A 17,518-nucleotide genomic window follows, 5' to 3' on the forward strand; every position below is an offset into this window, starting at 1 on the left:
GCCATTTGCTGATGCACGTCAAAGCATGATGAAGCAGAATGCAAAAGAACGCTTGAGCAATTTGTGCAAAGGCACAAATTCGCTGTCATACATCTTCACGCAGTGACGTTAGCGTTTTCTCGAGCCATCTGCTCCCTCCACGATTAAATAGAACGGCAATCTGTGAAGCAAAACAAATACATTAAATATCGAAAATAGACTTAAATAAAACACGGAATGATATAACTTAGAGAGAGAGCAGTACAAGTGTGAAAAAGACTTGAAATGTACATTTGTCATTGATTGGTGTCGACTTATCCCTCTATCTTCTGTTAATTCATCCCCTGACCCTTACTCTAAAGTTTATAGTGTAAATGCCAACAAAACATACATTTTGTGTAGCTAAAAAGTACTTCATCTGAGTTTACTGCAATGTAAAGCACAGTGCTGGTAAACTTCCCTATTAAATTAAACGTGTACATTTTATCTGCGAAGAATTACGGAATTCTTCAACTTTAAAATATATTTTTGGCCCAAAGCCTTCCATCAAAATTAGGGGATGGATACCCGACAGGCTCGGTTTGGGTTCAGACAGATATTTAGAAATGATGTTCGGGTCGGGCTCGGTCACCTGTGTTAACGTGCGCTTGTTGCCCCGTGTGCGCGGATGTGCTCATCTGTTGACATTTCCGAATGCCTTCCTACAGTTGCTGAATAAAAGTGGGCTTTCCACACAAACAAACGTAAAAAAAACAAGATTTTAACCGTGTCGGGCTCGGGTCGGGCTCGGACATAAATATCTTAATGCCTGTCGGGCTCAGGGCCGAGTTCGGTTACTGCTCTGTCGGACGCGGGCTGGGCTCGGACAGAAAAATGCGGCCCGATCCCCACTCTAATCCAGATATATTTTGGCCCTTCACATGAAATAATTTGGGCACCTCTGCTCTAAACTCAGTCCACCCATCCACTCACGCGTCCCTTCTTTTGTTCTGCGATCAACTAATGTTCCGTGTGACTTTATTCGGCTTTTTCTTTGCATCTATCCATCCATCATTGCTCTCTTCGTCTATAGCCCCACCGTCTCTCTTCCACTCTTAACTCTTGCAACCGCCACTGCTACTCCTGACCATTCCGTCCTTTTGTCAATCTTTTCATCCATTGCATTCATCCTCTCCTACACACCGTCATCTGTCTATCCAAAACCAACAGCTTGATCAGGTTACTTTGGCGTTTGTTTCAGATGCCAAAAGTCTCCTTTAGCGTCTCAGTCAGACGCAGGGGGCTTTCAGCTAATGCCAATGTAATCCATCCCCATCCGCAGCAATATTTGACTCTCCTAGTAGTACCTAGGGTACTCCTTTGGCGTCATTTTCGACGCTCTTGGTCAGGACCTTTAGGGTCGCACTCGTTTTTTAACGTTCAGGGTCAAACCACTTAGTTATGGTCAGGGAAGGATTGTAGGTGGTGTTACAAAATGTACGTTTAAGTGACACGCTGAACAAAAACTGGACACCAACCCCGGTCTCCTGGGTGAAAGCCCTGTGTTGGTTGACCCATCCACCACCCCAACCAACCTCCTTGTGTGGATTTTAGATCTTTCGTACTACTCGCTACCGTCGTCTCTCTTAATACTACGTCATCTTACCGCGCCGCGGTCGAGCTGCTGCTCTGCCCGGTGCTTCCCGTACAGACGCTAAAGGGGGATTTTTGCGTCGGTATCTGACGCCGAGAGCCACTGACCAAGCGTCAGCAGTAGTGAGAGCGGGTTGGGCTATCCCTTCATCCCATCTATTTGTCCATCCACTAATTCCCAAATTCCCTGCAATGCCGATTTCCTCATTTCCTCATATCCCTCCATCACTTTCTACATTCATCTCTTCTTTTTTAATGTAGTTGATTCAATTAACCCTCCTTCCATCAATCATCCATCCATCCATCCATCCAGATGTACATACATTACTCCCTCTCTAAATCCCATCTCTTGCTTTCACCATCACTACACTCCCATCTCCCCTTTTAGACACTGACTGCAGCCCTCCTTTCATCTGCTCATCCCTCATTTTCTTCATCCATCCTTCCAGCCATCAATCCCTATACACCATACAGCAGCAGTGCTGACTGCTGTTTGCGCATCATGCTGAGCATCGCAATTATTTTATTGATTGAAGCAGTAAATTAGTTGATGGAGACCTGCAAACTGACCGCCAAGCATGTTGCTATTAGCATCATCATCATCATCATCTTCACGATCTTCACGATCTCTATCCAAGGCCAATGACAGACAGATGGAGGAATGGAATACCAATGTTCACTGTAATAGAAGAGACAGGTGTGACGGAAACCGAAAACCAAAGGAAGAAATTGAGTGGAAACTGAAAAACAGAAACAGAGAGAAAATGTGTCTGCATATTTCTTTATACAATATGTTATACATGTATTACAATATGTATGTATTGCTGATACGTTTATGATGCTTTTATCCTACCAAACACTCTTGCATGAAAAAGTATGCATTAACGATGGAACTAAACTAGAGGAATTCTGATTCTAGTAACTGCCCTTTTAATAATTTTCTTAGTTTCATCGTTTGTATTACTTTAGTTATTTTCAGTCAAGCACTACTGTAGCTCAGCTGTCTAATTAAAAAGAGACCACTCATAGTTGATTACCAAAATGGCCATACATTTAACAAATAAACTAAATTGTTAAAAGAGCAGATATCACATTATCGAGGTTTGGTGAAAAAAAACAAAGGATGGCCACTAGAGCAGATGAAGAAAATACTGTCAAAACCATTTTCATCTGATCGTAGATATTTTGTGATTTTAACGCTTTTACTTCCATTCAGTCCATTATGTTGTCCATTGTATCTGAAGTGGACTCCAAGGGGAGCTGAATTCCGTCATTTCACTTTTAAAGAATCCACCATTTAGACGCGTTCCAATACCTTTCAGGCTTTTGAAAATGGATAATGGTACCAGGAGTCTGAATGGTGCCAGCGAGCATTCTTAAAAGCTTGAAAAGAGAAGGAGCGCAGAGAGAGAGAGAGAGAGAGAGAGAGAGAGAGAGAGAGAGAGAGAGAGAGAAGGAAGTTATTAAGACGACAGTGAAAGAGACATACAGATTGAGGGATCAAAGACGGGGAGAATGAGCTTGGGTAAATCCAGAATGCAATGCAGAGGGGGGTTTATCTCTCTCTCTGTGTGTGTGTGTGTGTGTGTGTGTGTGTGTGTGTGTGTGTGTGTGTGTGTGTGTGTGTGTGTGTGTGTGTGTGTGTGTGTGTTTTATGTTTGAACCAGCTGTAAAGCTTTCTCCTTAGCTCAGGTGTTCTCAGCTATGGAAATATGGAAATATGATTTCACACACACACACACACACACACACACACACACACACACACACACACACAATGAAGCCAACATGTACACACATAGTATAGCATACACACTTATACAAATATATGCATAAGGGGACAAGGACACATCAAAAAGTATCAAATATGCACAGAAACACACACTCAGACCTATCCCTATGCACATACACCCAGTGCATTGTTACCGTTGACGCAACGTAAATCCACTGGATCAGTGGAAAGCCACCGCAGCATAGCGTGCATTTCATGTGCAAACACGTTTTCCTCTAAAAAAAAAATCAATTTCCCAGACACTGCTGTATGTTCAAAGGTTACGCCACACTGTTCTCTGTCAGTTCACAAAGCAAGCGTCAGCCTTTTGTGCCCGGGCCATCGCCGCTGTTAGCGCTGTAGTTGTGTTTTCCATGGATCAGGAGCTTTTCCTGGTTAATTAGGCTCACAGAGTTGAGCAACTGCACTGATCCAAACACAGACCCATGAGAAGGCGTCCCAGGAACCTAAGGACCCCAAGAACGCATCTCAAGAACTGGATCTGAAACTAAAATCCTCCCTATCACATTCCTGTTTGCCTTTTCAAGGGCATCCAAAAAAAAAACACATGAAGATTAGGCAAATTAGACCAATAATGGATTACAAGGCAACAGCTTTGGCGTGCATGTGACAAGACTTCACGGAATCATTCTGTTCTTTGTAATTTACTGCTGAAGTATTCCGATGTTTGCGGGGATGTTACAAAGGATACATTCTAAGGTATAGCAGATTATTAATGCTTGGTTTTAGGGCTCATACACTGCGGTTTTATAGGCAGCTTGAGAAGTTGGCTACATTGTTTAAACATCAAAATATTCCCATCCCAGGTCCGAATGTTAATAGCAGATAAACCCTGTGCTTGTTTCAGTCCTAATACATTGTGTGCACATGTAGGAGCACGTGGCTTGTTAGTACAGCAGACTCCACCGTAGTTAATGGCCGGTTGGTAAATACTTTCCCAGGACAGGGTATTTTTGGTTTATCTGTGTTTTCAGCCCCCAACGTACTAGGATTAGGCAAGGGTTAGGGTTAGGTGCCTTGAAGTCAACGGTCGCAGCGCTGCCTGGAAGGAGACGTTGGGGGGCTTAAAACATCACTGAGCGTATTTTTGGTGGGCAGGAACTGCAGCCTAAGAACTACATGTAGAGCTGGGTTCCTCCAGTTTAAACAGATGAGGTTCCTTAGAAGTCCCTGTGTTCAGTAAGGGCCAATTCAACGCATTCTCATGACCGGGTCCGTATGGTATCGTACCAAAATGTCTACACAACAAGTCATATGACATCCTATGGTCATGTGACAACCGGTCACATTAGAGTTAAGTTTAGTGGTCTTTACAGTAAAATTTAGCTGAGGCAGTGGCAGTTAAGTTTAGCCGACAAAAGGTGACCGACAAAAGGTGACCGCCATGCGGCGACGACGGTGAAGTTTAGGCACCAAAACGACTAGTTAAGATTAGAACAAAAGACCGTGGTTTGGATTAAAACACCGGTTCCCCTAAGTAGTTCTCCCGGGACACGAACACTCGTTTCCTGAGTGAAAGTCTTGGTTTTTCCCCCGGGACACGAAGGACCCATTCGTCACGAAGGACCCATCCGTGCCGACCTCCTCCCTACGCCAGACCAGAGCGCTCTAATACAGCAGCAGTCGTTGTGGTGTATACAGTAGTAAATACTTACATTACTGTAAGAAAAAAAATTTGCAATAATATTATAATTATATAATATAATTATAATTATATTATAATTAATAATAATGTCCTGGCAGAAAATGACCAGTTACCTTTTTATATTCCGTCACGGTACTTGTGGCGGACATTTCTGTTAATCCAAGAAAAAAATCGAAATATGGAGAAACACCTGTGAAAAAAACATTCCAGAATATTCCTTACTTTTAACACAGTATATTAGCCCGTATTTCTATGGACCTTTCTAACAGTGTACGACTTACTTTGCGATACTTTTGTAGCTATGTGTACGAACGGTTCATGAGAACAGCCTGGCCCTTCACATCTGGTGTCCACATGCTCCGGCTAGTGTTTTTAACTGTATCTTTATTTTTTTATTTTTTAAAAGACATGACCCAAGTTAAATAGAAAATGTACATGTGCTGCATGCGTAAATGATTCAGAGAGGACAGAAACACTCAACAACAGAAGGATAACTTTTTTTTTAATTAAATAATTTTTTTATTTTGAGAAGATTAAAACCAAATAGTTCTTCTCTGGGATGTTTGGAACAGGGGACTATTCATGGATATGGATATGGAGGAAGGCCAACATGAATATACAGTACAATAAAAAGAGGAGCACCACCTAATTTTTTCATTGCATAATTTATTGAAGTAAAAGATGCAATCCCCCGCCAGCAGACCTTAGTGATTTTGGGCTTTTTTTTATGATCGTTGCTCCATATTTTGAAGATACTGTATTGGAAACACAAAGCTGTTGTTGTGGAAGATGGTCCGGAGTCACGTCCCGTATAGAGAGCTCATCATTTATTTTTTATTTTTTTATTTATCCTTTATTTTACTAGGTGATGTCCCATTGAGATAGTCAAATCTCTTTTACAAGGGAGCCCATTTCTACCCACTGCCCTGCTTGTATTGGAAGTAGTTTTTCCACAGCATTACCGACGGGCAATTATTTCCCCCAGTCTAGTTGAGCAAAGCATTAGGCTGCATGTAAGGTGATTATGGCTAATGGTAGTCATTTTGTTTGGCCCTAATGTGGCAGTGCTGGGTAATTGAAGGTGAGAGCAGAGTTGAGAGAGAGAGTCATTTTTAACCTTTATGTGCACAGGGGAGATGGAGCCTCTGTGCTCTTTTCAAGCCACTTCTTGACTGCCTGCTTACGCAGCTTATATTCACAACAAGTGCTCTCTCAGTCACACTTACTTTGACAAGTCTGTCTGCCTCCTGGTCTGCCAATCTTTGCAAATCTGACTCACACGGATAGCTAAATGTACCAACCCAGTCTCACGGCAGTATGTGAAATGGTCACGTTATTGTAATCTATTGATACGTGTTCACTGGGACGTTTTTGTGATGTTTGTTTCGTGGTGGCCAGCACGAAAATGTAAACTAATGTATTTAAATGGGAAGCATATGTCGCGGTCACAGCGCGTCTACGGCAGCGAGTAGTATGAAATGCCGAAAATCCGCGTAAGGAGGTTGGTTGGGGTGGTGGATGGGTCAAATAATTCCGGACTTGCACCCAGGAGGCCCGGGATCGCGTCCCGCGTGTGGCGTTTTGTTTCCCCGTTAACCGTCCCGTCATTGTCGCGCGTCTCCCTGCAGCCGTCTCCCGGCGTGTGAGGCATCCTTTCCCCGGGGTGCGGCATTTGCTTTCCCCGTTAATCTCCGTATAGACCATTTTGTGCTGGCCACCACGAAAAAAAACCGACAAAAACGTCCCCGTGAACACGTATCAATAGATTAAAAATAACGTGACCATTACACGAACTGCCGTGACACCGTGTTGCAACCAATGTACATATAGCTGTACATAGATTTTTGATACGGTCCAAACGGACAATTAATGTCGTTGAGGATGGAAAAACACAATGATGACAAAAGTTTATTTCCATTTTTTTTTTCAAATTCAGGGATGCATTAATTTCATGTCCGGAACAGAATCAGTTCAGACCCTTTATTAATCCCAATGGGCACTTAATTTGCAGCTTCCCAGTCCATACAGTCAGTAACAAAAACTCACCAAACAATAGTTCAAATTAAAAAAGTTTTTTTTTTGCTAAAAAAGTAGCAAATGTAGAAGCTGGACGATTCAATAAAAAATATTAAGCTTGGTGGCCGGGTTGGCTCAGTGGGTAAAGCAGGCGCACGTACTGGACACTGAGAGGTTTATGCCTTGATGCAGAGGTCCAGGGTTTGAATCCGACCTGTGACGATTTTATGCATGTCTAACCCCCTCTCGCTCCCCTTTCTCACCTAGCTGTCCTGTCAAAAAAAATAATAATTAAAGGCGGAAAAGCCCCAAAAAGTAATCGTTAAAAAAAAATTAAGCTTGAATCACTTTTGCATTTTTGGCCATTCACAGTAACAAAACAGAGCAGAGAGAAATAGATACATGAATAAATCTATCTGTCCACCAGTCTCTCTCTCTCTCTCCCACTCTCTCTCTCTCACGCTCTCCCTCCCACTCTCTCTCTCTCTCTCTCTCTCTCTCTCTCTCTCTCTCTCTCTCTCTCTCTCTCTCTCTCTCTCTCCCTCCCTCCCTCTCTCTTTGGTCCTAACTTGCAAGATATTTTTTTTTTGTAAGAAACTCTCCTGTGAAGCACATTTGTCTGTCTGCTGTGCAACGGCATGGTGACTTCACAGATCGCTGTGTAGGTAACTCACGCGCAAACACCCACCTACACACACACACACACACACACACACACACACACACACACACACACACACACACACACACACACACACACACACACACACACACACACTCCGATAACTCTGGCGCCTGTAAGTTCCAAAGCATGTGGCTTTGTATGGGCATACACACACTTGCAAGCAGACTGCTCTGCACACACACACACACACACACACACACGCTCTCTCTTTGTGAGTCAGTGTTTTCTCTGCTCATGTCAGAAGAGGTGGAGGTGAAATGAGGTAAACGGCTGCTGTACTGTCTAGACCAGTTGATCCCTGCGCCCTGCGGTCCAGATAGATATTTTCATCTGCCTCTCTGTCTCTTCCTCCATTCATCACTCCTTTATTCTGCTGCTCTCTTCCTCTGCCTTGCCTTTGCCTCGGCTATCTTTTGTTCCTCAGTCCTTTATTCCGTCCGTCCTCTCGTTTCGGCTTTCTCAATTTATATTCACTTCTCAAATCACCTAAGCTGAATTTGCAAACTAATTCATCTCACTTTGCACATAAATCCAACTGCAATCAGAATAGAATAATAATGATAATAAAAAAAGGTAAACAAATTCAGCATACTGCTAAGTCATTAAGTACATCATGTGTATCTGCCGTTCGGAGAACTTTTTCTCTTTGTTTCACAAACTCAATTCAATTTTTTTCTTCTTTTTTTTCCTCCTTTTTAATTCTTTCTCACTCATCCTTTCCCGTACCATCTTTTATGTTTTTACCCTTCCTCTATCTATTTCACTCCTCTTCTCTCCCTTTTAGTTTATGATATTTGCACCACTCCTCCTCATATTTCAACCTGTGCTCACTCCGAACTCGTAAAATACGGACGTTTGCACAGGGTTTAGCGAGTAGTACAGTACAGGCCAAAAGTTTGGACACACCTTCTCATTCAATGCGTTTCCTTTTTATTTTCACGACTATTTACATTGTAGATTCTCACTGAAGGCATCACAACTGTGAATGAACACATATGGAATTATGTACTTAACGAAAAAGTGTGAAATAAATGAAAATGTCTTATATTTTAGATTCTTCAAAGTAGCCACCCTTTGCTTTTTTATTAATAAGGGACAAAAATCCACAAATTAACCCTGACAAAGCACACCTGTGAAGGTAAAACCATTTCAGGTGACTACCTCATGAAGCTCATTGAGAGAACACCAAGGGTTTGCAGAGTTATCAAAAAAAAGCAAAGGGTGGCTACTTTGAAGAATCTAAAATATAAGACATGTTTTCAGTTATTTCACACTTTTTTGTTAAGTACATAATTCCATATGTGTTGATTCATAGTTTTGATGCCTTCAGTGAGAATCTACAATGTAAATAGTCATGAAAATAAAGAAATACATTGAATGAGAAGGTGTGTCCAAACTTTCGGCCTGTACTGTGTGTAAGGGGGAAATTCCGCGTAGGGAGATTGGCCTGGGTGGTGGATGGGTCAAACACAGGACTTTCACCCAGGAGACCGGGGTTCGTGTCCCGCGTGTGTCTTTAACCGTCCCGTTATTCCCGCGAGTCACAAGAAAACGTAAGCCTGCACCACCCACAACCTTTTCCTTAACATAACTGCGTCAAAAGGGACGCCAATAGTCCCGCCCAAGCGCGTTTAGTTAAAGCGCGTTACAGGACACTAAGGGAGACTTTCAGCGTCAGTAACAACGCCAAAGGCACCTGGCCAAGCGTCCGTATTTGACGAGATTGATGAGTGAGAATGTGTTGCATATTTCATAAAGTCTGGAAAAAAGCTTCTTGTAGAGAGAAAACCAAACTCCTCGTGCCCAAAGGTGTTACACTTCAATGTACACATACGGTATAAAACATGCCCTTGAGTTGCATTCAACAGTGAACATTTTTTTTCAACCTGTCGTAGTTGCATAAAGAGCCCATTTACAGTAGATATAAAACGGACACGTCTGATTGTATACCTCTTATTATTTATTCAAGTATATCTTATAACAGCTCTATCTAATCAAAATGAAAGGATGAAGATTACTTTGGAGAAACACTTGAGTACCCTCTTGTGCTCTTGATGTTGTAAGTTGAGATTGAAAAAAATACACTTTATTTCCCTGCATCTCCTGACGGGATGAAGGGGTCTTTTTTTTTTTTTTCGCCTGCCGATTTCTGTCTCTACATGTCCTCCTTTCTTTTGTTTCTCTCCTCCTCTGGAAAAAAAAAACAAACAGCTCAGCTACACTTGTATTTTCCATCTTTTAGGCTAGCGCCTCACCGTTCCACAAACAAGGCTGTAACGTGTTCCACATACCAGAGCCATTTTTCATCCATACTGAAGAGAATTCCAGCGGCCATAAAATGAAGTTGTACCTGACCTTGTGCTTCAGAGGAAGACAGGAAGAGAAAGAGAGAGAGAGAGAGAGGGACTCAACAGCCACAGCTTTTTCACATTTTCTTTCGTAAAAAGAAAAACACATGATGCTAAGATTTCAGCTCATAACCTTCAATGTTGAAAGGTTTGCCGAGAATGGTATTTGCATTTCAGAACGTGGACATTTGCAGAGACGTGGCTGATACAGCAGATAGTCTTCTAAAGTTAGATGGACATTTGTTGGAGTTGTGGGAGTGATGCACATGTAATGTTATGATTTATTCGGATAATAACGGTGACAGGACTGGTGTCGAATGTAGAGTCTGTTGCATTGTTGCATTTTGACCCTCAAAGCAGTATATATGTATGTATATATATATATATATATATATATATATATATATATATATATATATATACCTATAGGGCTTTGTATTGGCAAGAATCTGGCGATCTGATACGTATCACGATACATGGGTCACGATTCAATATATTGCAATATATTTCGATACTGTACGTGAGGCGAAATATTGGGATTTGTTTGAAGTATTACAGTTTTAGAAAAACTAATATTTAAAAACAAAAGACATGACGTGCATAAAAGTCAAAGAAGTTTACTTTAGGTAAACAATTCAGTACACAGAAAATCAAACGGCCAGTTTGGGATTATGGTTCACAGGTTCTTAGTGAGCTAATGTTGATATGCTAAAGTAGGCCAAAGTTCAGCCGTAGCTACGTTGTTGGCTTCTATCAAGAAGTCAGGCACTGCTAGGTACTGTTAGGTACTGTTAGGCACTGTTAGGCACTGTTAGGTACTGTTAGGCACTGTTAGGTACTGTTAGGCACTGTTAGGCACTGTTAGGCACTGTTAGGTACTGTTAAGGACACTAGTGGTGCGTCTCAGCATGGCCATCTAGTGGTAGGGGGTTTAAACGTGAACCACTGTCTTACATGAATATTTTTGCACATAAACTAAAAAAAAAAGGAAGAAAAAAAAAATCAATATTGCGTTTTTGAAAATGTATATAGTATTGCTAAAGAAAATATGGCAATACTCAAGTGTATCGATTTTTATCTTACACCCCTAGTAATACAGCACAGTGGGTTGTCTCGGTTAGACTAAATGCACTGATTGTCGCAGCTTTTATTCACGTTTGTAGATGATAACGGTTATATTGTAATAGTGTTTAACATAATTTCAATTTCAGTTTCAATTATTGTTTGACCGTTCCGGATCTAATTACTGTGTGCTGGCTGATGCTGTAATGAATACTGTAAGAGCAAGGTTTGGAAATGATGTCTCTCTCTCTCTGTCGTTTAGTTGCTTCTGTAGGGAAGACATTTCTTTAATATGATTGGGCTTAACGGTAATTGCCAGTTGGTGGGTATCAAAGATGTCAGTAAATGATGATGAATTAGAAAATGTCTACCCAAAATACTTGCTTCCAGTTGGCTGGTAGCTGTCCATTTAAATTGTAGAACATTATATTTTGAACACAGTTGTGGCCAACAGCTTAACCATCGGCGCGTTTACGTGCACATCGGTAACCGGCGTATTATCTCACCCAGGGGCGGAGCAGGGTGGGGGGTGGCTTATCTAGGGCTCTAGCCCCAAATATTTTCTGAAAAGCCCCAAATCTTTAAGGGTTTTCCTTTGTGTCTTTCCCACTTTGTGTCATTCCCACTCAGTCTCTCTGACTGGACCCCGCAAATCAATGCAGCAACCCTACCCATGTTATGTAAGTTAAAAATAGAAACATCGGACAGTTTTTGCCTCTCTTTAGGAGGCAGGAGTGAAAAATGAGTCGTCCTCAACATTTGCTGTGCTCTGGTTTCAGATTGATAAAGACAGTTGGAGAGCAATAAGAAACAAAACAGGATGTAAAAGAGCGACAAAAGCGTCGAAAAAAGCAACAAAGACGAGGGAAAAAAAAGCGTCATCTTGTCCTGTATTGTTGTCTTTATCGTATTGCAACAGTAAATAAAATAGGACCCTCAACAATTCGACTGAATACAGTTGAATTGACTGCAGACACTGTCATGAATAAAACAACGCAGAATTATATTTGCATTTATCGTGCAAAGGTACACCACAAGTGAAGGCTACATAGCTTCATAAGAAGAGTTTACTTTCGAACTGTGGAGGAGTTTTGTATAGAACACAGAAACACAGGTAGACAGCTGGCCGTGTCGAAGGAGTTAACACGGTGATACTCTGAGTCCAAGTCATCCATAACTGGGTCTTAATAAAGTCACAGGGGTGGGGGGGGGGGGGGGGGGAGGAGGGAACTTTATATAGCACACTGCCAAGCATGAAGGACTGCATTAACATACGCCACTCACTGACAGCGGGAACGGCCTTCACAAACACACGCACAAACACACGCACAAACACACGCACAAACACACGCACAAACAAACTTCTATCCCTTTCTCAATCAATGCATCTCTATCGTCAAACACATACTAGCCACACATACTCAATGCTCTCCATATGTCTCTATGTCACACACACACACACACACACACACACACACACACACACACACCTTTGTGACTGTAGGGTCAATAAATCTCCCCATTAGCATTGAGATGTCTTCATCCTAGTCAGTGTTGTGGAGCTGCCGATATGAATCCATTTCATGCTTGGCTTAATGCATATTTGACCTTGCTGCGAGTTAACACCAACAAACACACAAACGCACACATACGCGCGCGCACGCACACACACACACACACACACACACACACACACACACACACACACACACACACACGCACGCACGCACGCACGCACGCACGCACTCACACACACACACACATCAATAAACAAAACCCCACATACTGAAAGGTAGGCATGGAAATGCATACACTTGTATTCAGGAGCGGCCACACATCCATGTATGTATGAACTTACATATTCTAACACACACCAAACACACACATATGTGGCCTTGGAGGCAGTTGCCAAGAGCTCTGGAGACACACACACTTCCTTTGTCTCCAAAGGAAGTGTGCGTGTCCGTGTGTGTGTCTGTGTGTCCGTGTGTGTCCGTGTGTGTGTGTGTGTGTGTGTGTGTGTGTGTGTGTGTGTGTGTGTGTGTGTGTGTGTTGTTCACAAATATGTTGTCTCTATGTGTAAGTCTGTAGTGGTAGTGATGCCGTCAGTGTGTTGCAACCAGTAACTAACTCTAGTAAACTAAAATACAAATACATAAATGGGCTATAAAAGAGAATGCAAATTAAAGACGGAAACAGCCAGCTGGATAATGTCAATGAAAACGTCCACTATAAATATTTTCATTGTTTCGCTCCCCCCCAAGACGTTTAATCCCAAAGAAACAACATTTGTGAGTAAAAATAACAATTCAAATCCTCTCTAAGTGTGTTCAAGAGCAATTTACCAAACAACCGATAAACAAGCAGAACAAGAACTTGAATATGAGAGCTGATCTCAGTTTTATCTCCAGAGTCAGGCTGTACCGGACTCCCCCTGTGATTAATTTAAATATGAATGTACTTTTTTTTAACCCGTTTTGTTAATTGTGGTTTTTAGTTACTCAATCATAATACACATCTTGTCTATCAAATTATCAGAAATAACAGGAAAATGCAAAAAAATTCTGTCAGATAAGGTAACACAGACTCATTATCTTTACTGTACACTGGAGCGATCATGCTTACTGTCTTGAAAAAAACTGTGGTTTGATGAAAAAGAGAGAAAAAAAGTGATTCACCCAACACGCTGCTTTTCGATGAAGTTCACGTCGTGTGATTACGTCATTTCGTAACGTTCCCATGGCAACAGGGGAAAATGGCTTCTCTTGTGTGAAGGAAACGCAACATTTTTCAACTTTCTGCTAAGCTATTATGTGACTTTTTTGCAACGAAAATGCGGGGATTATGAAATCATGCAAGCCCCACATATTTTGCGCGGAATTTCATTCTATATCACTTAAAAATGTGTGGATGGAAACATAGCTAGTGTAAGGACAAACACAAACCGTCTGCTCGCTGAAACAGAACCGACTTGTACATCACACTTCCCCTTCACACTGTGTCTCCAGAATCGTTCCGCTGAGAATTTACTCCAGCGCTTGTATCCCATGAATCCTTATAAACTCCTCTCATCCTTCCCTTTCAATGCCCTCCTTCGTACTCCTGAACCAGTCCCATCTTCCACTGCTGGTTTGTCTTGTCAAATACAGTACAGGCCAAAAGTTTGGACACACCTTCTCATTCAATGTGTTTCTTTATTTTCATGACTATTAACATTGTAGATTCTCACTGAAGGCATCAAAACCATGAATCAACACATATGGAATTATGTACTTAACAAAAAAGTGTGAAATAACTGAAAACATGTCTTATATTTTAGATTCTTCAAAGTAGCCACCCTTTGCTTTTTTTGATAACTCTGCAAACCCTTGGTGTTCTCTCAATGAGCTTCATGAGGTAGTCACCTGAAATGGTTTTCACTTCACAGCTGTGCTTTGTCAGGGTTAATTAGTGGAAGTTTTTCCCTTATTAATAAAAAAGCAAAGGGTGGCTACTTTGAAGAATCTAAAATATAAGACATGTTTTCACTTATTTCACACTTTTTTGTTAAGTACATAATTCCATATGGGTTCATTCACAGTTTTGATGCCTTCAGTGAGAATCTACAATGTAAATAGTCATAAAAATAAATAGGAAACCCATTGAATGAGAAGGTGTGTCCAAACTTTTGGCCTGTACTGTATTTGACAAGACAAACCAGCAGTGGAAGATGGGACTGGTTCAGGAGTACGAAGGAGGGCATTGAAAGGGAAGGATGAGAGGAGTTTATAAGGATTCATGGGATACAAGCGCTGGAGTAAATTCTCAGCGGAACGATTCTGGAGACACAGTGTGAAGGGGAAGTGTGATGTACAAGTCGGTTCTGTTTCAGCGAGCAGACGGTTTGTGTTTGTCCTTACCGCTCCTGAACTCTCCTTTTGCTCCTCGACTCTTTACTCCTGTCTTTCCTCCACCTTTCCCCCCCCTCCCCTCATCCTGTCCCATCTCTCTTTCCTCCTCCTCCTTTGCCATACTTTCCTATCTTCCCATCTCCTCTTTTCCTTGTTTTCTTATCTCTCCTTCCATGTCTCAATGCATCCTCTCTTTCAGTGGGGGAATGGAACTAAGTACATTTACTCAAGTACTCATTCAAAATGCTTCTACTTTACTTGAGTCTTTTCTTTTTTAATGCCACTTTCTACTTCTACTGCGCTACATTTCAGAGAAAAATATTGCACTTTTTACTCCACTACATTCCTCTGACAGCTTTAGTTACTAGTTACTTTGGTAATTAGGATGCCCAACAATATAAAGGCCTACAAGTCCAGCTGAAATGATTAGCTGATTAATCGCTTAGTTGGTTGACAGAACTGTTTGGATCGTTCCTGATCATAATTTTACTTAAGTAACATTTTCAATGCAGGGCTTTGACTTGTAACAGAGTATTTTTTACAGTGTGGTGTTGGTACTTTTACCTAAGTAAAGGATCTGGATACTTCTTCCACCACTGCTCTCTTTACTCCACCTATTCCAGCTACGCTGGGCCTTTGGCCGAGGATCTGATCCAGCTCATCAAAAAGGTGGAACTTGCCTTTTATTTACCGCTGTGAGACAATTCTCTTTTTTGAGCCATGTATCGCTGTTTGAGGGTCTTCCATTTACTCCGGAGGATGTCCCACGGCTTGTCGTAACCTTTGTTGCCCATTTCCTTCGAGAGTTCCTGATAAATTATGGCATTTCTTAGATTTTTGCTATCTAAAATAGCTGTTATATTTTGCTAGTCTCTTGTCTCCTCGCTCGTCCGCTTACATCTGTGTTTGTTGACACCTGTCATGTGTGCAAACAGAGCGGAAATACTGGGCGGAAATGACCTAAAACTCAATCGCAATTCATTATTTATTTGGCAAATAACGTTTCCATCAGCGTTTATCGCATAAGCCGTATATCGATCAAGAGAAAATCCGATGAGACCGAACGTATTTCCTTTGCGTCGATATTCATGAAATTCAATCGAATTTTACTGTTTCCATAAGGCATTTTTCATTCAATATCACTTAAAAATGTGTGGATGGAAACATAGCTAGTGAAAGCCTATCAGATATACAGTACAGGCCAAAGGTTTGGACACACCTTCTCATTCAATGCGTTTCCTTTTTATTTTCATGACTATTTACATTGTAGATTCTCAATGAAGGCATCAAAACTGTGAATGAACACACATGGAATTATGTACTTAACAGAAAAGTGTGAAATAACTGAAAACATGTCTTATATTTTAGATTCTTCAAAGTAGCCACCCTTTGCTTTTTTATTAATAAGGGAAAAACTTCCACTAATTAACCCTGACAAAGCACAGCTGTGAAGTGAAAACCATTTCAGGTGACTACCTCATGAAGCTCATTGAGAGAACACCAAGGGTTTGCAGAGTTATCAAAAAAAGCAAAGGGTGGCTACTTTGTGGAATCTAAAATATAAGACATGTTTTCAGTTATTTCACACTTTTTTGTTAAGTACATAATTCCATATGTGTTCATTCATAGTTTTGATGCCTTCAGTGAGAATCTACAATGTTAATAGTCATGAAAATAAAGAAACACATTGAATGAGAAGGTGTGTCCAAACTTTTGGCCTGTACTGTACATGGCTGTTTTTTCAGTCCTTTGTTTCTTTCTCTTGACCACACTTACACTCACACAACACACACATTTAAACACACGCAGACGCACGCACGCACACACACACACACACACACGCACACACACAATCAAGTAGTAGCTGCAGAGTGACCCATGTGGCCGGCTCATTCTTCATTCGTTTAGGGAAGCCAGTATTTAGATTGGCTTATGGAGAAGCCACTTCGGGCCACTAATGAATCCACAGCCGTCATTAACATGCAAATAGCTCAATTAAGAAAATATAGAGTCATGCAGTTTTTCATACTACAACCCCTTTTCCTTCCGACACACACACACACACACACACACACACACACACACACACACACACACACACACACACTCTCTCTCTCTCTCACTTCAGTGAGTCTCCTATCTGGTTGTCAGAAGCCATATCGCCACAACACTGAACTAAGAGGGCGTTTCATTTATTAAAACCACACAGAGAACATTAAAACATGAACAGTCTAATAATAGAAAACCTCAATTAGGCTTCTTTCTATTTAAAAAATAAAAAATGTCTTCTCATCCAGTTCACGCATTTTCTCTTCTTTTTCTTTTACTTTTGTCTCCACCCCATGTCCTCCATCTTTTAAACTGTGTGTCCGCGTCAACTTGTTTCTGTAAAGACATTTTGGACTCGCCCCAAAAGAGAATTTTTAGTTTGACTTGCTTGGCTGACGTACAAAAGGTGACCTACCAATA

At 41.4% G+C, this 17,518-nt stretch overlaps 1 protein-coding gene across 1 annotated transcript in view; it reads left to right on the top strand.

The window, feature by feature from the left end:
- The window catches only part of ptprt (protein tyrosine phosphatase receptor type T), a 430,905-nt gene that overhangs the window by 341,332 nt on the left and 72,055 nt on the right, over positions 1–17,518 (top strand). The window contains exon 20 of the mRNA XM_028575011.1: positions 1,742–1,744. Coding sequence (XP_028430812.1) covers positions 1,742–1,744 — 3 coding nt within the window. The remainder of the gene's footprint in view (positions 1–1,741; positions 1,745–17,518) is intronic.

Source organism: Perca flavescens, chromosome 4, assembly GCF_004354835.1.
Source record: "Perca flavescens isolate YP-PL-M2 chromosome 4, PFLA_1.0, whole genome shotgun sequence".
NCBI lineage: Eukaryota > Metazoa > Chordata > Actinopteri > Perciformes > Percidae > Perca > Perca flavescens.